The sequence below is a fragment of the Lepidochelys kempii genome, chromosome 1 (assembly GCF_965140285.1).
Source record: "Lepidochelys kempii isolate rLepKem1 chromosome 1, rLepKem1.hap1, whole genome shotgun sequence".
NCBI classification, from domain to species: Eukaryota; Metazoa; Chordata; order Testudines; family Cheloniidae; genus Lepidochelys; species Lepidochelys kempii.
Genome location: NC_136380.1, coordinates 248,905,371 through 248,930,101, shown reverse-complemented (window position 1 = coordinate 248,930,101; position 24,731 = coordinate 248,905,371). Strand labels below are relative to the sequence as shown.

At 42.7% G+C, this 24,731-nt stretch overlaps 1 protein-coding gene across 4 annotated transcripts; it reads right to left on the bottom strand.

Moving 5' to 3' along the window:
* Positions 1–10,632: 10,632 nt before the first annotated feature.
* On the bottom strand, positions 10,633–24,263 carry MRPS33 (mitochondrial ribosomal protein S33). Of its 4 annotated transcripts, XM_073322315.2 has the most exons (5): positions 24,124–24,263; positions 21,865–21,996; positions 21,302–21,349; positions 20,034–20,289; positions 10,633–17,535 (listed from the first exon to the last, which is right to left on the bottom strand). In XM_073322315.2, exons 4-5 carry the CDS (start codon positions 20,246–20,248, stop codon positions 17,430–17,432), a joined length of 321 nt encoding a protein of 106 aa, XP_073178416.1. In that variant the 5' UTR covers positions 20,249–20,289; positions 21,302–21,349; positions 21,865–21,996; positions 24,124–24,263; the 3' UTR covers positions 10,633–17,429. The 4 variants fall into 4 exon arrangements, with proteins under 4 accessions (XP_073178416.1, XP_073178399.1, XP_073178407.1 ...); XM_073322298.2 differs by lacking the exon at positions 21,302–21,349; XM_073322306.2 differs by lacking the exons at positions 21,302–21,349; positions 21,865–21,996.
* Between the last annotated feature and the right edge of the window lie 468 nt (positions 24,264–24,731).

Genomic DNA, 24,731 nt, shown 5'->3' with positions numbered 1-24,731 from the left:
GCCCTAAAGCCCCTTCCATGCACACCCTCCCTCCCTGCTCCCCACAGCCTTTCCCCTCTCTACACATACCTCCCTCTCCATAGACCCCTCCTTCCAGCCAGCCCCTTTTTGCCACCAACAGCCTTCTCCACCTAGCATCTTCCCAGGGCCTGGGCTCTCCTCTCTGACCCAATGCTCCAGCCTTTCCTGAGGCTCTCTTCCCTCATACAGAGATGCCCTCTCTCCCCCTCAAAACTGCTTGTCCCTTAGCTCCCCTCACACAACCCCCATCTTCCTTCACCCAGAGACTAATCACACTGCACTCCTGCTCCCCAGTAACCACACAGCCATCCTCCATTGTCCTCTTACCCTAGTTAGGGCACAAAATCTCTTTGGTATGGTATTAGCCTGTTGACCCCTCATTCTTCCAATTTAGCAATTAGTAGTAGTATGAAGCACTGAACTAGCATATTTTCAACCTAAAAATACACCATTAGCAAATCAGGCAAGGGCAGGAAGCACAATGACAAGTCACTGGTTGGAAGTAGGATACTCACTTCTTCTAGGGTGGGGTTTCTACTAGGAGAGTGGGCTCAGAAGGTTAAATTCTGGCTCTCTGCTATAGGAAGACAGTCTTCCAACAAGTGGTGGGGGGGGGTCAAAAGCAACAATAATACATCATAACGGGCTGCTCGTCTACTAAACTGGCATGCCACAAAGCAACTAAAAAAACAAACAAAAACCCCAAACTTAAAAGAAAAAAACACCTTTGTACTGAGAAAATATTACATAAAAAGAAAAGTCATTTGTAAAGAGGAAAAGTGCTTTTCTAGGAGTATTTAGTTCAGATTTTTCAACTGTGTCCTCTGATTCTAGGATGACCAACCTGAAGAGCTTAGTATCTGATTTTCAGAGGTGTTGGGTGCCTGCAGCCCCCCGGCTTTATTTGGAAACTCAGGCCCTAGATGTCTCGATTTGGACACCGAGGTAAAATCCTGGCCCAAGAGAAGTCAATGGGAGTTTTGCCGGTGATTTCAGTGGGACCGTGACTTCACTTCTGAAATTAGTAGGCGAAATGTGTATATAAAAAAGGAGGGTGGGAGAAAGCTGAATGTAAACTTAAAGGGGCCCACAATCACAATTCTGTATATTTTCATGGGTAAAATATTCTCTTCAAAACTACAGTATGTTATAGAACCTTAAGGCTTTGATCCTGCAGAAGAAACCTTAGACACAAGGGTTTGCCTGCGCAGATCCAGTTGAATGACTGGGGTCTAAGGGTGCATATTTAAGTACTGAATATCTGAAGAGTCCAAAGTTAAGACTGTACAGGCAAAATTATCTTTAACCCCTTTACAACACTGTCCCTAATTATATAACATACTATTTCCCAAATTGCAGTTGGAAAAAAAATGCATAGTACGAGTGCTGACATTATTATTAAAATACATTTCCAAGAGAGGTAATACCTTACAGTATAAGTTAACAATATACCAGAATATTATAATAAAAATTATTATACAATAATGGGAAAATATTGCAAGATGCTACAACTGTTTAAATGTGTTAAATGTTATGTAAGACATCTTTTTATGCACAAAAGGAACAGCTAAAGGGACTCTGCCAGCTTGAAAAATCAATTTTCAGACATAATTGTGACTAGAGTAGATATATTTAACACTTAGGATTATTAAAACAGAGAGAAGTTAAAAACAAAACACCTATAATATTTTCAGTTTGTTTATTGACAGCCTGAGCCTCCAAACATTTATGCCCATGCTTAACTTTATTTATGTATGTAAGTGTTTGCAGGATCAGGCTTTTAGTTGCTCTCTTGCTGAAACTATCATCATGATATCCTCAAGAAAGCAACAGAAAAACCTCATGCATATTTTTTAAAAGATTACCAAAACTACATCAAAACAAACAAACAAATCAAGCCACACTATTTAAAGGATGTTCTGTCACAACCTGGAATATTTTAAATTAGTCAGTTAAACAGATTCAAGTTGACAGCGTCCCTTTGAGATGGCACAAGCATCCTTAACTTTTGCATTTCCTGACATTTGACATGCAGCCTTCTCATTCTATTAATGCAGTTTTGGGATGCTGAATACTCTATAAATATATATACAATAACTTTTAGTTTTATATGGCACTTTTCACACTCAAGTTAGTGCTTTGTAAAAGCACTTGGAAATGAGTTAGGTGCTGGTAGTACTTTCCATGTTAAGTAAATATAACAGTTATTTATTGTATGAACTCAGCAATAGCTCCCATACAGACTGGAACATTAGATCCTGTTTTATTAGGAGGAGGAAAGTTGGCCACAAGTCTGCTCAAAATTATTCCCTGCTCTGTTCAAAAGGCCACACAATATTTAACTGGACAGCCATCAGAGATATGCAGAAGGGATTTGTTTAACAAGTCATCTGACACACTACACCTTAACAACACAGCACCTCCCTTCTAGGGCAGTACAGTATCATCACTGAATAGAAGCCAAAAAAAAAAGGAGTACTAGTGGCACCTTAGAGACTAACCAATTTATTTGAGCATAAGCTTTCGTGAGCTACAGCTCACTTCATCGGATGAAGCTCACGAAAGCTTATGCTCAAATAAATTGGTTAGTCTCTAAGGTGCCACTAGTACTCCTTTTCTTTTTGCGAATACAGACTAACACGGCTGCTACTCTGAATAGAAGCCCAAATTCTTGTGTCACAGGTGGCTCGGAGTACTACCACCACTAGCCAACACTATGTATGGGAACCAAACATAAAAACTAAGTTACTTGCCAAGTTTGTAACTTTATGCCTTACAAATCTGTGTTCTAAACATACTGTTGAAAAGATAATAGTCAACAATGCTCCCTGTGGGATAAGAATCTGAAGTGTTGGGAAAATGTGCGCACAGCCTGTAAACAAAACACAGATTAGGAAATAAATGTAACAATGAAGATTAGAATGTTGAGAGAGATTTCCCTGTACTTGTGAGGAAATGAAAAGAAGTGTAGTATTAAGTACTTATCTGGGCACATTCCTTAGGTAGCTGATGTTAATGGAAAAGTCACTGGGTGAAATTCATCCCTGGTGTAACCCCTTTTACTTCAATAGAATTTACCACAGGGATGAATTTGGCCTTGCTGTGCAAATCTTAGTCATAATCCATGTTTTATTCTCCAAACAATTTACAGTCAGGGTGTAAGTCTAACATCAGCACCAGTGGCCTACCATCAATCTACTTTTTTAGTACTTTTTCCTACTGCCTTTAATAATCCCACGTTGCTTTGTTCTTGTGCATTTGATTTTATCACGTGGAGAGTGTTAGTCATACTATGTTGTTATTATTTATTATTTATACTGTGTAACACATTAAGAGCTTCAAGTAGGAACCTTAATGCTGCCAACCGAGAACCAGAACTAGAATTAGAGCCAAGAGTTACCACCTAATACACATGGTATGGGTGGGGGTTTTTTTTGTTTGCCTGTTTTGTTTTTAAATAAAAGAGAGAATGCAATGCTGGTAAGAGATAATGGATTGGGAGGAATAGAGGAGAAACCTACTATTCACACTGTACCTCCTTGCTCTTTGGGAGGGTCCACATCCATTGATTAATGTAATTCATATTTTGTGGTCCTGCACCATCTTTGTTTTCTCTGCTTAGCCCATCAGAAAGGAGGCTAATCAGTGTTAAATGTAACAGTGCTTTTGATATAGAATTCTGTTCACTAAGGATCGCTACCACTATTCCATTTTGCAGAGGCTACCAGACAGCCTTTAGCTGGTACTTCCAGTCACTATCAACATAAGTCCAAGTCAAATTAGTGACCTAGATGTGAAGGGCTCTGTTTTCTCATTGGCCAACCCTTAAACCATCCAGACCTCTGGGTGGGTCATTCCTGTAGTACAGACAGTCTAACTAAATTTGTATTTGTAAATACAAAAAAACATGCCCCTTTCCAAGGAATGTGTACTTATGCCATTTTTTGCACCAACTTTTGTGTTTTTTTTTTTCAGAAAAAGCATGCGTGTTTTGATTCTTTCTGTTATTGTTTCTCTGTTGATCTTGTTGATATTTTTTTAGCAGAATATGATGATAGTTCTTCACATCGTTTGAAGCTTCCATCTGAAGAATCCTGAAGTTCTGCAATGCTGTTGAGCCTCAGACCTTTGATGCTGTATGCCCTCTGTATGGAAATGAACTAATATTTGGCAGGGGATAAGTAACTGGCAGCTGAACAGTTCTCACTAAAAGTCATCTTCTCAGTTCATGCTTTCTCTTTCTCCCTCAAAAGGCACAAAAATGCTATCTAGTTTGCATATGCTTGTTATACAAAGACTGGATACTGCTTCCATTCAAGCCAATTGAAAAATTCCCATTAACTTTCACTGTATAGGTTCAAGCCCCTAATGCTTAGACAGAGAACTAAAGAACTATAACCCAGACAACTTAACAATATAAAACAATTATATCACAAATAAAATGGCCTTAAATCATTACAAAAGTTACATTTTCCTCAAACCAAAGTACAATTTCTCTACTTCCCAGTGACTTTGAAAGGCTGCACATTAGATCCAAGCTTTCAGAGATTTGACACTAGTAAAAGATTTAAGTTAAAAACTAAATGTTACAAATGACACATATGTGTTTTATAGTTTAAATATATCATATATAATATTTGTTCTAAATATTTATGTAGAACATTCTATTTTTAAAAAAATACTTTGCAATATTAATTTAAGAAACATCATAACTTTTCCTCTTTAATAAATTTTGTATTTATTTAAAAGAAAGAAAAGTCCACAAAGTTTTTAACTCAGTTACCATTCTTATATTTTAAGGAATGATGTTCTAAATAACCCCCTTTTAAAAATAACTTTTTACTTCTTATTTTGGGAGTGGTAAGAGGCATATTTACTGAGCCACAAGCTTTTCATTGGACCCAGGATGAAAATAACTTTGCAGGATCATTTCTAATAAAACATTACTCTGAAATACAACTCACACATTCAAAGTGACCTTTGGAAAGCAAAAACCAAAACATTTCCCTTTCGATGGACTATGCACATCAGGGAGGGTCTTGGCAGCTGGGAAGGTGGTCAGATTGGGCCATATGTCACATAAAGGGGATGGGCCTGGAGCACATATCACTAGCTAAATAAGAATTAATTTCTCTTCTTTCCATGCCCTGCATATCTTTCAGCACCCTCAGAACAAAACAAAAATCACACACACCAATCCACTTCCTCTCCTGTCTTAATGGTGACTTTAAGGTCCAACTGTCTATGTGCTGAGCCCCAACCTACTGTCTCCTGCTATCACCTGTGCAGTAGAAATATGAGACACTGAAAGGTCCAAACACTTGTGCAGTAGTACAGGTGACCTCAAAAGGCTGATGGAGGTGGCACATCAGGATTCACTAATAGAAACCAGTGAGTCCTGAAGTGAAGTCATCATTAAGATAAGAAAGGGAGCAGGCAGGAGGCAGCTATGGAAGAAGGAGATAGAGAGGCAGGGGTTGGATAGAATATTAGATGGAGAGAGAATGAAGCAGGGACAGAAGCCACCAGTGAAGGGGGAAGAGAGGCAATGTGTATGGGGAATAGGAGGCTGTGGAAAATGGGAAGGTGAGGGAGGAGAGAGAAGTAGCTGCATTGCCTGATTTGTTTTGCTGAAACAGGGATCAAATACCATACTTGATCGAATCAGCCAAGACATTTCTGTTAACTTCGGTTTCCACTTATGCGTCTCATAGCTTTGATTAATGCAGTCATGCAAATATCTAGTTTCTAAAAAAAAGTCTATCATTAACAATTCAGATGGATCAGCTTTTAAGTGCTAAATGGTTGTAGATTTCTTGTATTATACTTCCACTTGATGGTCACATTTCATATTCTACAACTGCTTAAGTGGGTACAGAGCACAGCTTAGAGAACTTACTGGGGCTGAAGGAAGGGGAATTTCAAGGATTCCACATAAAACAGTTTAATCTGGTGTCCAGACAGTTATACAGCCTGGTTTTAGAAGTTTCTTCCACAACTCCCAGGCTTGCATTTTCTGTCCTTGTTTCCTTGAGCTTTCCCTCTGATCCCAGCGCCTGCTGTAATTTGATTTTTCCCCCCACCACTTTCAAGGAAGTGAGGTTCTCCTTCCATCTCTGATCTAATGTTAACAGATTAGCAAGTGAATGCATCCGATCTCTGAGGGTTTTTTTTTTCCCCTTCAGTTTTTACCTCCTTCACGGAACAGCAAAAGTCATTAGAGATTATATGGGTCTGGAGTAAGAAAGCTATAAAACAAAGAAGACGCTAAATCAATATAGGGACTCAAATACAGAAACTGCAGCTTTGGAATGGGACGGTGAAATAATGTTGCCCAATCAATGGTCATTGCTGTAAGAGATGTTGGTTGTATTGATTTTATGATTATTTCTGCTATTTCAGCTGGGAATTCGTTGCAACCATTCTATGGTTGTTAAAGTAGCTGATTGGAAACAATCCTTGTAGCTTCTGTGAAGGAGACTGGACATTTCCTCTCCATTTAATCATCTTCAAGCGGGCTGGCCTACTAGCCAGCCCAGCCTCCACATCTTCACTGTTTCTTTTCACAGTCGTCTGGGGTAACAGAGTATTAAGTGGTAAGAGTAAAGAACAACAATTTGTCACTGTGATGGGGCAGTCTGCTTCCTTAAGGGTAGTGATGCCCCTTTACTGATGTACAGGTTTTCCCTGAGCTGGAGAATCCCCAGAAAGAAAGAAAAAGGCAGGAGTTCCTCAGCACAGGAGAAAACCTGTCTAGGAGAGGGGAAGGCTTCTTTAGCATAAGCAGGGATTGCTTAAGCACATGGAATTCACATGCACTGGAGGAGTGGAGCTTACCTGTTATATGCTCCATGCCCTCTACCACCTATGCTGCTCCCCCTACCTGCCTGATGCCCCTCCAAAGTCCACCAACATCCCATGCTTTTCCCTGTTATTCCACTCCAGATATTCCCCAACACACAGCCTACCTGTCCAGATAGAAATTTTCAGTTGATGGATATGTGTCAATTCATGTTGTGAAAACTGTTTGTCAGAATTGTGTGTTAAATTTTAGCCGGGGATTTCATTTGTTTTTAATATATGTTCTTCAGCGATGCATTGAATGCTGTTTGGTTTTTAATGGAAGTTTTATACTGTAATATATAGATACGAAGGTTGAGTACTGATGGGGTTAATACCACAATTAATAGTCTGTCGGTGGTAAAAAAAGACTTGCTTACATTTGGTTTCCTCTAAGATGCAATCTGCTTGTCTAGCATGTAGGAATCAGGCAATTGAAATACTCTACGGTTATCATTTCTGTGAGTATCTGCGAATGCTTAAGATGCAATAGACCACAGACAAAATTTCTGGTACAATGTTCAATGATCTCTCAAAGGCTTTTGATGCTGTGGATTGCTTGAAGCCGTCAGTTACACTAAAGGCTTCTGGACATGGGTATTCCTGTTCTAATTTGATATGACGACTTCTCCCTACAAAAGACAACAATTTGTTTCAGCAAATGAATACAACTCCCAGATACTCCCTAATGGGGAAGTTCTGTAGGGCTCCATCTCAGATCCATTTTTTATTTCTGTTTTTATAAATGAATTGTATGTTTTGTAAATACTCTAATATATATCTATACTCAGAAGGCATTATTATTTATTATAAAGAGAGCTTTTATTTGATGGCATGTTGGACTTAACTAGCAGTTTGATTTTGACAAGATACAGAGAGAATTTATACCTGGGCCTTGGTCAATACCAGGCAACAGAGCAGTGTCTTGAAAAATGACACAATGTATAAGCAGGGTGGCTAACAGTAGAAACAAGCCAAGAGGCTATGGAGTGCTACTTTCCAGCAGTCAATAATGACTGCAAGATTCTCACGCTTTTGGTTGATATTTTGTATTTTATTTTTTAAAGTGTGAATTTAGTGTTTGTGAACAGTGCTAGACTGAAAGTCCATCCATTGCCTTTTGTCTGCGTATTATTATCATAGTGCCTATTTTGATTGTAAGCACTTTCGGGCAAGGCTGGGGAAGAGACTGTTTTTTTCTTCTGTGTTTGTAGAGTGCCTAGCACAGTGGGGTCCTGCTCCATAACTCGAGCTCCTCAGTGCTATGATAATATCAATAATAATAAAAACAGACACAGAACAGCCCAGCAGCAGCAACACGAGCTTCCCCATGCTGCACCATCTTTTGGGTAATAGGATAGATCAGTCTCCACTTGGATTCAGCCTTTGGTCTTTCTCCTACGCCAGTTGTGATCATGGTTATTGACATAAACACGAGCCTGTAGAGAATGTCAACTCACTTCATGCAGATTGCTGAACAGCCCTCAGATGCTAATAGCTTTTGGTCACTATTGACCCAAGCTAGATTTGTCGTGGCAACAGAAAAGGTTCTATGGCCCATTACCAATCTCTCTGAACCATCCCATGTCCCTGTTTCATTTAGGGAACTATGGCAGCCTTAATGTTGAATTTCTTGGCAGTTGGTTTGTGTGCCATTGATTATTTAAGCAGTCTTCAGTATGATGTTAACTTTTTTAGTTCACATTAGCTATATGTAATTCAACTACTGCCCTTAAAGAATTGAGACTTATTTCTAGAGACCGCTGCTGCCTTTTTTGGTAAGTGGTGCACTTAGGTGAAGAAATATCCATTCAGGCACATCCCATCTTTGTTTATACATGTTCTTGGTAATGCTTTTAAAATGTAACCTATGATTCAATCTGCTGAAAACAAAATAAGTCCTCAGGTCAGCAGTGTACTTAAATACATTTTTAAGTTGATCCCTTTTCACTAAACGCTTAAAATTAAGCACTTGGTTAAGTGCTTTGCTGAACTGGGGCCTAATATGCATTATCCTATGCTGAATCAGGTATACAAAGATTCTCCAGGGACTAAAACCTAAGGTCCTCACTAAGTATTTACTTAGGCCCAGCTTCACAAAGGAATTTAGGAGTCACAACACCTAACTTTTAGGTGCCTAGAAAAATCGCTGGAACAATAATGGAATCCACAAAACCTGATTTAGGTGCCTAGGCTCCCTATACAAGGAATAGGGAGATAGACACATTAAAATATAATCCACAAAAGCCAGCACACTAGGTGGGGAGCTGCCTAAACTAGCCAATGGGAGATGCCAACAAGAGGGTTGTGTCCTTAGCCCCACCCCTCTCAGTGTTAAGTACCTAAGTCAGGGCTGCAGGGAGACAGATATCTACCTCAGCGCTATGAGCTGGGTTAAACTTTGTTATGGGTTGAGCTAAAACATGGTTGAAACTCATGTGTGAATGTGCCCTTCACTTAAGATAGCTGTAGAGTGCAGTTAAGGGGCCACATCTAAAACAAGGCATAATGGAGTCTGCCCAGAAACTAGCACCATTTGGGCAGAGAGTTTCTCTGTGGATTGTTCTGACCAGTTTGGTGTCTGCAGGTATGGGGAAAAAAGTACAGGTGAGCAAACAGACAAGAAACTGGCAGAGACTTAGAGGCAATGAAAAAAAAAAGACCAAGCAGGAGCCTATAAACACAGCATAACCTTGGGAGAAGCCCAGACAGAGCTCTGGGGTCTGGTGCTGGCTAAAGAGGCTTGGGGCTGTAAGCAAAGCAGCTATCCCTTGTTCTTGGTTTCTCCTGCATTTGGACAAGCAGGACTTTAAATAAACAATAGCATTCAAAAAATACCAGACTTCATCAATTTCTACTCCCATGTGGAGCACCCCAAGATCCCCTAACTCTGATTAGCTGCTTGGGTTGAAAAAGGACAATATGTGCTTGTGATCTACAGCTGAGAACCCTCTCATGGAGTCAGGTGTCTAAGCCATTTTTTGTGAGAATAGGTGATGTAGTTGGAGCTGGAAGCGGTGCCTCCCTTATAACTTGGTAGTCCAGTGGTTAGAGATCTCACCTGTGTGAGGGCAGACCCAAGTTCTAGTCCCCCTGTGCCGGATGGGAAGAAAGGATTTAAACAGGGGTCTTCCACCTCTCAGGAGGTTGCTTTAACTACTGGGGTCTGGGTGATTCTGATAGGGATTGAGATGAATCTCTCCTGTTGATGCTCCTCCGCTTTGGAGAAATACCTAAATAGTCATGGGGCCAGAGAGTGAAAGAATGACTCCATAGCCTGTGATTGGGGAACAGAGAGGGGAAGTAGGAGACCCAGGATCCAGCCCCCCTGCTCCAATGAGTCTGTACTTCATTATGTACAGTGGAACAGCTTCAAGAGGCAAGACAGAGGGAGACTTCTACGCCCACATCATAATATCCAATAGCTCAGTGGTTAGGGCACTCATGAGAGGTGTGAGACCCCTGTTCTCTCCCCAGCAGCCAGAGGGAGGAATTGAACTGCGGTCTCCCACATCTTGGGTGAGTGCTGTAACCAGTGGGCTAAAAGTTATAGGGGATACACCTCCTCCTCAATTCTGAATGGGGCTCAAGCCAGTAGGCAGCCTCCGAGCACACCTACCAGCTCAGGCCCCATAGGCAAGATAGATCTTCTCCCAGTTCATGGATCACACTGGGGCTTAGGTAGGACAGGAGACAAGCATCCAGATGCCTAGATTTCAGAGTAGCAGCCATGTTAGTCTGCATCCGCAAAAAGAACAGGAGTACTTGTGGCACCTTAGAGACTAACAAATTTATTTGAGCATAAGCTTTTGTGGGCTACAGCCCACTTCATCGGATGCATAGAATGGAACATATAGTAAGAAGATATATATATACACATACAGAGAACATGAAAAGGTAGAAGTAGCCATACCAACTGTAAAAGGCTAATTAATTAAGATAAGCGATTATTAGCAGGAGAAAAAAACATTTGTAGTGATAATCAAGATGGCCCATTTAGACAGTTGGCAAGAAGGTGTGAGGATACTTAAGATGGGGAAAGAGAGTCAATATGTGTAATGCCTAGAGTGAGGCACTCTACACATGGCTGGAGGCAGAAAAGTAGGCACCTAGGGAACTTTTAGTGAATGTTTAGGGGCCACATGAATTTGGGCACCTACAGAGTTAGGCAGCTGCTGAAAGTGAGTTTTGTGGATCACAGTCGCACCTAAAGCTGGGGTTTAGGTCCCTGCCTCCCTTTATGAATCTGGACCTCAGTTCTTATGCAGGTATTAGTCTAAATTAAATCAGTGGGTCATACTGGGTGCTCAGCATTTAAAAAATAAAATAAAAAAAATCAGGCCACTTCTTTAATTGCTTGAATATAAAGCCTAACTTAAGTCACCCACTTCTGAAATCTTGGCCTGAGCAACCCTATCAATCTGTATCCAGGCAAGAATTGTAATGAAACAATAGGTTCCTTATATGTTTACTTTTACCTTTGCTGCAAAAGAAGCGTTGCAGCTGTGTCAAGTTTCTTCGTTTTTTCCAGACTGAATGCATTCTGCTTCTGATACTGCTAAAAGGTCTATGTACTGAAAAAGCCCAGAAGACAAGCAACATAGGAGAATGGGGCATACCCACTGAACTCCATCAAATATTTACAAATGGGTTTAAGAGCAGTGGGATGAAGTAAAGAACTTTCAGATTTAGACAAAACACCATAATGGATATAAGCCCCTCCCGCATTTCTTATCCCTTGGAGAGGTTTGTTTTCATAGACTCATAGCAGCTAGAGATGCTAGCACATCTCCCCTCCCCCACAGCATAGACTTGTTCCCTACACTGTGTCCAGCTGTGTCCAAAGCTTTGTCCAGTCTAGCTTTGAATAAATGGCTCAAGCCAAGGAGGTGTAATCCACAGTCCACTATATAACCACCTTGGAAAGTTTCCCCCACTATTCAGCCTAAATTATCCTTCTCAATTTCATTAAACAGTTAATACTTGTAGAGTATTAAGATTCAACAGCGGCAGCAGAATCAGCAACCCGTTAGTCCTATTTATATCCCCTTAGACAATTCTAAACAATCCCTCAGCTGCATTGATGTTTAGAAGCTTCAAATATTTGTAAACAATTATGTCTCTATTTAGTTAGCATTTAACCACATGGCTCGTTTTATTCTATGATCATAAATTAATCCTTTTGGGACTAATAATTTTTAGTCCTCCCCCCCCCGCCATATTCCCCAACACAGATTGGTTTTGAAGGGGGCAAGAAAGTGCACAGGGAACAGGAAATGAGATATCAGGCTGTGCAACCTTTACACCTCCTCTTCCACCAAGCTGATCTGTCCCCGAAAGGTCAGTCTTAAGGCTCTGGCCCAAGATGTATCTACCTAGTCTAATTCTGGCCTGTTATAAAAATTACAAAGGTTATGTAAACCATTTGTTTTAATTTACTCCTCCATTCTTACTAAGTCTTGTTTTTAATTAGACCTTTGAGTCTAAGGCTGTTATAAAGGAATTTCATGCAAGTAGTTTTGGAGACATGAAACAGCCTCCAACCCCTAGAAGATGTTGCACAGGAAGAGTGCCTGCCCTTACACTCAGGATTCTCAGTCAAGAGGGCACAGGCCAAACCTTCTCTTTACTGCCTAAAAAGAAGGGCGTATTTTTTACCTCAGGGTAACTAACACACAAGCTAGCCTGAGGTACAAACACAGTGAAGACAAGGTTTTAATTTACCACAAGGTGAGGTCAACCCTCTACCCGTGCCTGCGTTTGATCTTGCCTAATTTATCTCATGGTAAAAAAGTGCTTTGTTTTTCACGGTGTTTTCATGTTGGGATTGCTCACAAGTAATAGCTGCCTGGAGGACTTTTTTTTTTTAAGACCTTTTTTTAGTAGGGAAGACAAGGCTTCAGAGATGTTCTCTGATAAGCTGTGTTGCTTGGAGGGCTCCAATCCAAGAGCTGTACAAGAAGTGTCCAATGACCACACACGGGAATAGAATTCTGAGGCTAAAGTGACATTCCCTCCACATTTTGTGTTAAAAAAAAAAGTATGCAAAACTGTCTTAACTCAAATCACTAAGGGAATGTGTGTTTACACTTAAAAGTTGCAGATACATTTACCATTTAAAACAAAATGTTTGAAAATCACCTCCCTCCATCCCCACTTACCAATTAAGTCCAGAGTGAGCAGCTTCTGGAAGGGAACATCTCGAAACCTAAAGCAGAACAGTGAATGCAGAGTGCCATACAGCTTGTTTCAGGTGTTACTGGTGTCATCAACTCTTGTGTGAAAAGAATTACTCTGAAATCAGGTTTTGAAGTGTATTTTCCATTGTACATTGTGGATTTGCTCCTGTTACAGCCACCATAGCCAGCCATTGGCAGAGGTGCACAAGTGCAGACCCTAGTGTAGACAGGCAAAGCTGCTATTTGCACAAGTAGGAGCTTACCTCTGCTTTGAGTGGGACATACTCTACCAGTGCAGGTAGCATCTTAACGTCAAAACACTTCTTTGGGGTAGGTAAACATTCCAATTTATAGATGGGAAAACTGACGCACAGTGACACAGAGTAAACAGCAACTCACTGGCAGAACTAGGGACATATTCCGTATCTCCAGCTACCCAATTCTGCACTCAAACTAGTAGAACAGAATACACTCTCCCCCTCCCCCCGCAGCCAGGTGAATTATTTTAAATTTAACATTTATCATGAATGATGCACACATGCCTAGGGTGTGAAAAAAGTTATACTTGTTCTTTTCCCCCCTCTACTATCACAGTAATATACAAGTTATTAATAATCAATTTGCCCCACATTTTCAGTAAGTGGTGCTAGTCATGGCTACATTCACAATAGTATTTATTTTAACTTCTTCACTGTTTCCAAAAGAAACCTGCATTTATTAAACTATAATAGGAGGCTGCATGATATGTAAAGATAGACAACACTGGATCCCATAAGGTAGGGCTGTGCAAGGTCAATTATTTTGCTCAAAGAAAGTCCTCAGTGTGTCTCTGTCAAAGGAGATACTTGCCCTGTTGTGCCTTCTTCTGGCCAAATATGGTTTGGCAGCACCGTGCCTCAATTTCTCCTTCATTCAGGGCCCCTTAAAAAGTCCACATAGGCCGGATATTCAAAACATTCCCCCCCTCTGATCTGTTAAGTCCTACAAGAAGTCTTTCAAAAGCAAACTCAAACATATGAAGTCTTCACCCTGGTTTCAGCTGGGCTCTGTCCCTCCTCCCTGAGGATCTTTCCTTCCTTTAAGTTCATTTCATTCACTCCCATCTAAAGCTAGACACTGCTCTTCCTCCCTGAGGGTCTGTCTCTCAGCACCTCTTACCTAGTTTGGCCTTCCCTACAAGCTCTCCCAGCTGGTGCTTTTCCCCTGCTGACTCAGCAGCCTTCTTACTAGCTGCAGTTTCAACAGGCATCTGCCAGCCACCTGCAGCTGTCTCCCGCCTCCCAAGGCCCAGTTGCTTTCCCGTAAACCCTATTGAGCAGCAGGTAATCAGTCCAGGTGCACTGGATCCTTCTCCCTTTTAGAGGGGCAAGTCACCCTGTTACTCTCTCATTATGATACAAACAAGTAAGTTTTAAAGAGCCTCATGAACCCTATTTTAGAACATTGCTACCCTTAAAAATACCGCCTTAACTCAAGGTTGCTGTTACTGTCATAATATACAAATGCATTCAAAAGATCAAGGCTGGATTTTCAGATATAGAGAAACATATTTCTTTATACTTTGTAATGTTTTGCTAGATCTCAGTGTCACACTTCCTCTGACAGTCATGCCTCACTTGAAATAAACCGTGACACTGACCCTCCTACCTTGTGATATAAATTGCCCAAGATACCTCGATAAACCTGTTCAGGATACAGATGAAAGCTGACATTTTGCTTGCAGGTCCTTATTTAAAGGTCAATGAACTGAGTTTGTCACCATCAAGAGCTGGAGCATAGGTGTAACATTATTTCAGGTGCAACATTATTTCAGGTGCACTCAGCCTCCATGTCATCTAAATATCAAAGTAAGGTAATTCCACTGTAAAAACAACTGTAGATCTAAAGTCTAAGGTTATACAAGGGGGAAGCACGCTGTAATAAAAAAACCTGCAGCATCCAGTCTCATACCCTGGCTCAGCTGACTCCGCCTCACAGGGTGGCTGCAGGCCTAAAAAATGCAAAGTAGACATTCTGGCTTAGGCTGGAGCCCAGTTTTTGAGCCCACTCCCTCACAGGGTTTTAGAGGCCAGGCACCTGAGTCCAAACATCTCCACTGCAATTTTTAGCCCCAAAAGCCCTTGTCAGCTGATCTGGGCCAGCTGTGGCCAAGTCACAGTTCTTATATTGCAGTGTAGAGAATCTTAGAATCTCTCTTTCTCAGCTCTCCATCTGTAAAATGAGGATAGTTACACTTCCCTACCGAATGGGGGCATTGTGAGGATAAATGTATTAATCATTATGAGGTACTCTGATACTACAGTAAAGAGGACCATATAAATATTTCAGATAGATAAAGCCCCTTTACGATAAGAGAGATAGGGCTGCTGGGAGGTGATTTCTGGGGGAAATCTATGCCTTTGAAACTCACTGCCCTGCAGTTTCAGTTCATAGCCTAAGTTTATTATTCAGGGCATGCTGCAAGAACCATCTCTTCTCTCGGCCCTGCAAGGAGTTGGGAGTGGGGGCGACTGAGAGGAGGGTAGTGGTTGTTTGCGTGTAGGTGCTGGAGTTGGTTTATTATTTTTTAGACATTTGCCAAAGGTGGCCAGAATTTGTGATGGGTGCTCATTTGTATACTGTAGTATGAATTGGAAAAAATATTACATAATTTATTAGTGGAGATTTTTAAATGCTCAAAAGTCTAGAAACAAAGTTAAAGTCTCCTCTCCAACTGTATCTCAGCACTCTAAACACACATATAGTTAGTGAGAGAGAGAGAAAACCTAGTTGATTACTGTTTGCCAGGGAAGACACCATAAAATAAGGATTAAGTAATATAAGATACATAGAAAATCTCATGTATTGGAATACTAAACACTAGAGCTGCACAAGGAGTGGATGGTAAGCTCCAGAAGCCATATTTTTGAATTTGGATTGTCTATATAAAACCTCATCCCTAACATGACCATGAATGCATAGACGCACACACGAATTTCTACTGGGTATCTCCAGTTGGAGCATACCTATCAAGTTACCCCCATTCTCAAGTTCATGTGGTATAGATACACAGGGAAGAGTACAAACCCTGATGATTTTTACATTCAGCGTGCGTCTGTATGTTCCAGGGTATGCAGAAGATGTTTATTTCAGTAGGTGCCTCTGGAGTTTGAAGGCTTGCTACGTACTACATTCTCCCCCATCATGCACACAAGCCTTTTAACTTGGCCCTCTCCTGCTAATTCACTTGCCACATCCAGGAAGGCAGCCAAGGGAGTACTGTTAGCAGTACATTGTGCAAGTGGGGAAAGAGCTGTGCCTATAGGCTTGGAAGAGAAGGCATCAGCATTAAAGTGGGAAAAGGGCCAGAAAGGTACACCTAAAACACAGGGAGCAGGAGGAACAGATGTGGATGTATTTTCTGCTGCTGCACCCACGTAAAGGGAACGAATAGACAGGAAGACAGACAAAAGAAGGGTAAGGAGACACATAGCTGTGAATATGGATAACGCTGCAGGAGCCTAGATATAAAGGTACCCCCAATATCAATGAACTTGAGTTAATTTCCTTCTGGAATAATACATACATGTCCTTACAGACAAACAAACATCCTTGTCTGATCTCCTTTTGGAGTAATACATATTTAACAGTAATTCATTTGGTGGGGACTAGAACTTGGAAGCAATTTAGAATCCTCACACCACAACTTCTATCATCTGTAGATCTAATTACACATAGTACAATGAGAGTGCTGTGGGCAAGGAGGAGACCAGGAAGTGCCCTCCAGTGCATGATGCAAATGAACAGTTTCTAGCATTAAATAAAAGCAACCACCAAGGTAAAGGATAGGGTGGGTAAAGCTGCATGCATTATAAATTGATGTTCCAGACTACACAGTAGCAGAAGGCATCATTCTTACTGAGTCTGAACCAAACAGCACTGGGATCAATACAAAGAGGTAAAACATACTTAATGAATGAAAGAAGATAGAACATGTAGTATTTTGGCGAAAGTGAAAAGCCAAAGAAATAAGGAGTGAAAGCAGCAGATGCGAATACCAAAAATGTAGACTGGTTTTTTTTTATTGCTGACTCAGGTAGAAAAGGGCTCCAATAGCAATTGAAACCCAAATAATCATCATCATGGGTGCTGGAACATACTGAACGATTCTCATACATACAGTCACTGGTGGAAAAAAAAAATCATCCCCCAAAAACCTGAGTGCTCAAAGAGGCCTAGTAAAAACAGAGTTCAATTCAGAGTTTAATATCTGACAGACTGCTTACACCCCTTCCCCACTGCAGCCAGGAACTCAGCTGCATGCAAAGCCACCTCTGGCTGGGAAGAAAGAGATAGGGTTGCTTTTACTCTGACATTTCCAAAGTAGTCTGTTGCATTTCCAAAGTAGCTCTATTTCTTCTTGGTAGCTCTCTTTCCTTCTCCTTTCTTGGGTTTTCCTTTACCACGGAGCTTTCTCAGCCGTCTCATCTCTTCCTTAAAATCTTGATGTTCATCTCTGGATGGAGGAAAGAGAGGGAAGAGGGTTAAATTTAACTTCTTCCAAAAGAACGAGAGTGCAGTGGGTTCTGGCAGCCAATACTTCCCACTCAGAATGGTAGATTCCCACCTCGAAGAATGGAGAGATGTACATTAAACAAGATGAGAACTAAACTAAATATTATACAATGTGTACACTATCCTAGTGTGTTTTACATCAAGAGGAAAACAAAACAATAACATGATATTTTGCATTACAGCAGCACCATCCATTCAAGAATCACAAAGTACTTAACAGAAATTAAGGAATGAAGCCTATCACCAACATGTGAGGTAGTGTTATTCTATTTTAAAAGGTGGGGGAAACCAAGACTTAGAAGTGAAGGGACTTGCTCAGTCACACCAAGTCTGTGGAAGAATGAGAAACAGGATTCAAATTTCCTGGCTTGCAGTTTTGTTGTTTATCCAATGTTCTCCAACCCCCCCACCCATACCTATTCCCAGGCAAGTCTGATGGTTGTCCAGATGTGTTAGAGAATGAAGCAGATATTGAATCTCATTACATTTACTGTTAGCAATAACATTGCAAACACTCACGGAATAATTTGAAATATTTTCTTTGGTACTTATGAAATTAACAACATTGCCTTCATCAGTAACAAATGATATATATTTCATTCAGTATATTTATTGATCCATTGTGCTCAAATGGGAAGTAAAATACAAAATCAACAAGAGACAAAAATCAGAATGTCCCCCCTTCCAATCAGAAGTCTCGTCTTGTGTTGTAATGCCATGCAGAGACTCAAGTTTGGGTCATTAGCTCCTGAGGAGAGAGGCAGGGCAGGCTGCAGTTATACCTGTCATTGCTCTCAATTGATTCCACTGATGGGTTCTGGAGGAATCTATATCCACCAGTGGGATCTTTATTATTTATTTGTATTATCACAGTGCCTAGGAGCCCTAGTCATGAAGCAGGACCCACCAGCGCTAGGTGCCGTAAAAAAGCAGTAAAAAAGTGAACAGGAGTGGGGAAGGACAGGATAGGACATCCTGGAGAACCCTTTAAATAAATTCCACTCCATCTGCCACCCAAATGTAACTTAGCAGTGCAAAGTGTGGGAAAATGGGTAGCAGCACCTCAAGCTGGTCTGAGGCTGCTTCCCTGCTATTTTTAATACTTCCAGAAAAGCTGATGAATTATTCCCAGGCCCACTTGATCTCTAGACCTGTGTCTAACATCTACTGCCTGCCACAACATTTGTTTCTGAATAGCATGCCTGAGCCATTACAGGCCTCTCTGAGCATACGCAAGAAACAAGACACTTCAGCGAGCACAGTTTATAGTTTGGTGTTTTGTGCCAAGAGGAAGTTACTCTAGGAAGTGTTGTTCTTACAATAGTGCAGGCAATGCTCACTATACCATACTAGAAATAGAAACAAATTCTACCTACTAAAGAAACTCCTATAAATTCCATGCCATTTGGCCAGAGAAAGGGCTGTATTTAACTGCCTCAAAGAATATCTACAGGTAAATCGGTTCAGTGTTTTCTTATTCAAAATTGTAATACTCATTTAGAAGCTTGAATATAAATGTTTCTAGTCAGTTGTGTCCACCTACATTTGGAAAACAATTTTCCTTCATTTTGGATGGTTTGAAGATGACCTAGTTTTTTAAAACCCAAAGAAAAATCAATCACCACCAAATTTCAAGGTAGGTGCTGAAGTAGCCAGGGTAAGAGTATTTTAGCAGTTGGTGTGTTAACACGCTATAAATCTTTTGCAGCTCCTTGAAAGAACAGCACACCGCATAATTGTTGTTTTAGCTTCTGTTCTGCAGACAGACATCACACTCATCATTCATCAGATTTGCAAAGCACTGTCTTCTTAATGGATAAGGCCCCTGCCCCAAACAGCTAGAACAAGGGTTCTCAAACTTTTCTTGCACCACGACCCCCTTTTGATAACAAAAATTATCACATAAACCAGGGGGAAGGGAGACTACGACAAAGCCTGAGCCCACCTGAGCCCCGCAGCCTCGGGGGGTGGGGGTGGGGGGGGGGAAAGGCAAAAGCCCAGGGTGAAACCTGTGCTCAGGTTTCAGTTTTGGGCCCAGGCCGCCCCAGCAAGTCTAATGTCAGCTCTGGCAACCCCATTAAAACAGGGTCGTGATCCACTTTGGAGTCCCAACCCACGGTTTGAGAACTGCTGAGATAGAAAAAGCATGTCCCACATTGACACGTGATTGCTTAACTACACCCATTGGTCTATGAACTCTTGCCCACAAAAGAGGTTCAGTGCATCCAAATAGGAAAAACTATCGAACAACCAGCTCACATTTTACTCTATTCTTCCCACACCAAGCACAGCAAAAAAGTGCTTCTTCTATTTGGACTGTCTGTCTTCTGATCTGCACCATTTTAATAGTGCTGCTGCTGCTGCTTTAACACAACCCTAATAGAATCCACAACTCATTCAGTCCATTCCCCCAACCCCCACATTACACACATGGATCACCTGTAGAGGCCAAAGAAGCGGAGTTTCTTCATGAGGGCGAAGTAGGTGTTGTGAGGGGGATACCAATCGTAGACCTCCTTCTGTTTGGCGAGGGGCTGCTCGCTGAACAGCTTCACTACTTTCATGGACTTATTGTCTGTTGGCCTGACAACTTCTCCAAATATCCGGGCACTCAGGCGGGCCATCCGCAAGGCATAATTGGAAAGAGCAGACATCTCTGGGCAAAGAATGGACACGCACACATATACACACTTCCCTACAGAAGGAAGAGGAAAAACTGCAGCTCTTTGAGATGTTCCAGGATCCCAAGCATTTGCCAGTATGATCCTTCTTCCACCCTCAAATCACACTTGTAATTCACACAGGATGAGGGCATCATGCTTGAGGCTGCATTTCTCACTGCAACACAGCTAATGCCAATGTCATTGGCATAACCATAAAACACATTAGGTATCACTTTTAGCACATCTGAGGTTTGTCATCCCAGCTCTATGTAAAATTAGTCTAATTCCTAATACCGTACACAGTTCTCCATATAGAGACATCACTTAATTTGGTAGTTTCTGCAGAGAAGCCAGGGATTAAATGGCATGAAGACTCAGGCCAAGATCCTCAAAAGATTTTTAGGCACCCAGTTCCCATTGATGGATTCATACCTCCATCTCTTTCTCCCATTCCTCATTTCTTTGGATTTCATGCACGTCCTCCACCATGATGTTGTTTTCTGTCCGTTTTCTCGCATATCTGTCCTTTTGTTTAAAGCACCTCCCTCCTCCAACTATTTCTTTTGGAGGCAAAGGAAAAGGAAAATCCAAATTTTCCACTTTTGCCTTCTCTTTTCCAAGAGAGCCAACATGTCAGCAAACTTCCCTCCAACCAAGGAGACTCCCTCCAGAGTCCCTCACTTCTGCTCCTTCAGACAGCCAAACGGAATCTCTAGAATATAAGATGCTCTCAGAGTGATACTCTAAACATTACTGCTAGACCACAAGAGCAATTCTCTCTCCCCCCTAATGATCCCTTTGATGTTTTTCTTCAGCTCTCTTCCTCTCTTCACATTTCTCCTTCCCCATTTCTTTCCTCATCTTCTTCTCTATTTAAATTTGTTCTTCCCCACAGAATAGCTCTCAAGCTGCTACTCTCCACTTAATGAACCTGACAATCCTTGTTAGTTTCACTCTACTTGCTGGGATCAATGGGGAAGCAGCTACACAGGATGAGACAAATGAAAGAGAGAGAGAAGGAAAAGATTAACCCTTTTGTCTTGCCTTCAGCAGCAGACTGCCCTCTGATACTCCTGTTTATAGCTGTCAAACCTACGGAAATAGGAATAGTACATACATAGAAGAGGATTAAATCCGCTTTTCTCTGTTATTGCAGTCAGCTCCCCTGAGGACACATTGTATATGAGGCACAGAGGTACAATCCTCTGCTTGGGATATTCCTGGCAGTGGAGTTTCAAGCAATTTATGTCATATAGGGTTAGTGAACAAGATCATACGGGATTCCTATGACTCTGTAATGACTTCAAACCCCTTGTGCTGCCCATATCATGCCTGTCTGGTGAATAGGTGATGGTTTAAATCTCTAGAGCTGTCCGCCTTCTTTCATGAGCACTAGATTGACTTTAAAGTTTACAGTGCTTGTTTTCTTTTAAAAAGCATTTCACAACTGCATCCAGAAACCAACAACAGAATCAAGATGAGCATAAAATATTGAAGAGATGGATAAAGGGAACAGTGAAGACAATCTGTAGGACAGAGCCAAGCAGATTTAACTAAATTAATAGGGAACATTTTGTTTAATAACATTATCTAGAAGTAAATATTACCCCACGTGGGCTTCTACATAGCGGATGAGCTGGTGCACAATCGCCTCCTTAGATTTGCTCCGACTGGTGCTCAATAGCGAGACGAAACAGGGGGAGGAAGTGAATTCAGCACCCAAAGAATAATGAAGAGTTCTGGGTCAAAAGAAAATATGAGAAGAACTACAATGGGAGGTCAAGCAAAGTGTCAGGGGCTTTAAGGCAAAGCAGTGTCCTAATGTGAGAAGAGAACAGCTTTGGAATGGCTGCAGTCCAGCACCTCAGTTTATCACAACCATGGGCTACACATGGTAGAGTTCTTAAATCTCTCCTGTGCTACAGTGGCTCTCGTTCTCCAGCAGCTAGAGAACATCACACAGCCATGCTGAATCACAGCACTGGCCCTTTCTAAAAAGATATCCTGAAGTCCTGCATTTGTAGGCCAGACCTAAAAAGGAGTGTGGGATTGATTATTATTTTGCATTGGCCACCACCTTCACAGATACCAATGCATTCTACTGTGCCACAACCAACCCTCTTCAGTCTCCCTTTTCCACTGTGCCAGGAGAGATGAAACCACTCTTAGCTCCTAAATGATGCAAGACAGCAGAATGGTGATGGGCTTTTAATTTAATAGTCCCTGTTGGGATCTTCTAAATAGCCTAATCCAAGGTTGGAGTCCTTAGCTAATCCTGTCTAATCTAAGAATACCACAGAGATGAAATGAGTAAAAGTTGAAAACTCCCACAAGTGTCTGAAGAGCTATCCAAACTGGTCTCCTTGGTGACCTGAGTTTCTGTGAGAAGCAGATGGAAAGTCTGAGCCTAGTAGGTGAAAGACTACTGATACCACACGATGCCCCCGCCCCAAGCAGTTCTGTGCCCTGCCCCGTCTGCAGATGCTGCCCCTGCAACTCCCATTGGCCGCAGTTCCTGACCAATGGGAGCTCCGGGGGCAGCGTGCGGAGCCCCCAGGCTGCCCTTATGCATAGGAGCCAGAGGAGGGACATGCCGCTGCTTCCAGGAGCTGTGCGGAGCGGCCCCTGACCCAGCTCCCCAGAGGGAGCTCGAGGGCTGGATTAAATTGGCTGGCGAGCTGGCCCGCTAGCCATAGATCGCCCACCTGTGAGCTAGCAGCGCTAGGGGCTGGGCCACACTTCTTCATGACAGTGATGTTATCAAACTGACTGCTAGCAGTTTAACACTGAATGCTGTTTTCTGACAGGTTGTTTGCCCTGACCTTATCCCACTCCTTCACTGTCCTTCCCACTCCTTTCCTCATGACTGCCACTCTTTCCCTCTCCTTTGCTCCTATTAACTCCTCCCCCATATTGCCTCTCCCCCTTCCTCCACTCTGGCCCCCCCATAGTACGGTCTTTAAAAAGACCTGCAGACCACAGGATTAGTTCTCCTTTATTAATAAAATTTTTAACCTGACAATGTGTTTAGAGATTGTCTAAAGGCCAGAAGCAGAAGAGAGCGATCCCCATCAACAATAGCCATCTGTCTCCTTCCAACAGCTTCTGATAAAATGTGAACTGATTCTTAATGCTACATTGCTGTCCATTCGAAGGGCCCTACATTATTTTCAAGTGCTTTCCATGAAGAGGAAGGACACTAGCATTCTAGGTAGGAGGCACAGTTTAGATTTTGACAAGCAAAAATAAAGGGGTTGGGTTACAGTACCAAATTAAAACAAAAATGTTCCCATTAGTTTTATTTTTAAAAAGTCAACACAATTCTATTTACTTAAATTTAAACAGTGAAACATTTCATCTCATTGCTGCATCCTGATGGATACCATGGCGAGCATCAATTGCAAAAGCCTACAGTACCCATGGTGGGGACATCGTAACACGTCTCTGTGGCTGGGAACCCCTGGTACAGTTCAGGGCCAATACATTCACCCCCTACACTAAGCTGTTGGTTATAGCGAGGTACAGCTGCTATCCCTCACACCACAGACAAGCTTCTCCTCCACCCCACCCAACAGGCACCGAAGCCCCCTGCACAGCAGCACTCCTCCTTCCCACATCAGAGCACACAGGAGCCCCCTCCCACAATATACACACACACACACGCCCCTCCCATCGACCACTCCTCCCCCCCCCGGTACCCCTCCCGCAATATATACACGCACGAGCCCCTCCCCCCCCAATTACCCCTCCCCCCAACACACGCAGTAGCGCCCCCCCCCCCTTGCGCACAGCCTCCTGGGCTCCCCGCTTTCCCCTTAACCAGGCCTCACAGACACCCGCCCCCCCCCCCACCACTCTGGCCTCACCTCTCCGCCCTGCCTGTCATTCAGCCGCCACTCCACCGGAAGCGTCCCTCCCGCTCAACTCTCCGGGCTGCGACGGGGAAGCCATCCAGCGGCGGTTCCCGGTAACCACCCCAACGCAAGCGGACTGAGTGAGCCGTGCGCATGCGCGCTATGAACGCCGCCCGCACGGAGCCCTTCTTCTTTGTGCGGGTGACGTCAGGGTAGGTTGGTTGTTGCTGTGCCGAGGGCGGGGCCGGGGCGCTGCGTCCCCGCGCGTGCGCGCCTGCTGCTGGATCGCCTTCTCTTCTTGGGCGGGAGGCGGCTGGTTCTCACCGTCTGAGGGGGGCGTCCCGGCACGGGGTTCCCTGGGAGAGGGGCGGCGGGCAGGGGGCACGCGCCCGGCACGCGGTTCCCTGGGAGAGGGGCGGCGGGCAGGGGGCACGCGCCCGGGGAGAGCTCTGCTAGGCAGCCGCTGCCTGCTCCTTAGGGCAGGCAGGGGGGGTTCAGTCAGCCCCCCAGGGGCTAAGGGGACGGATGCCGCGCCCCGTCTGCAGCGCCCTCGAGGCATTCATTTAGAAGGGGGCTCTTTGCGCGCTGCTCAGCAGCCCTTTCCCCCGCAGGGAGCTTTG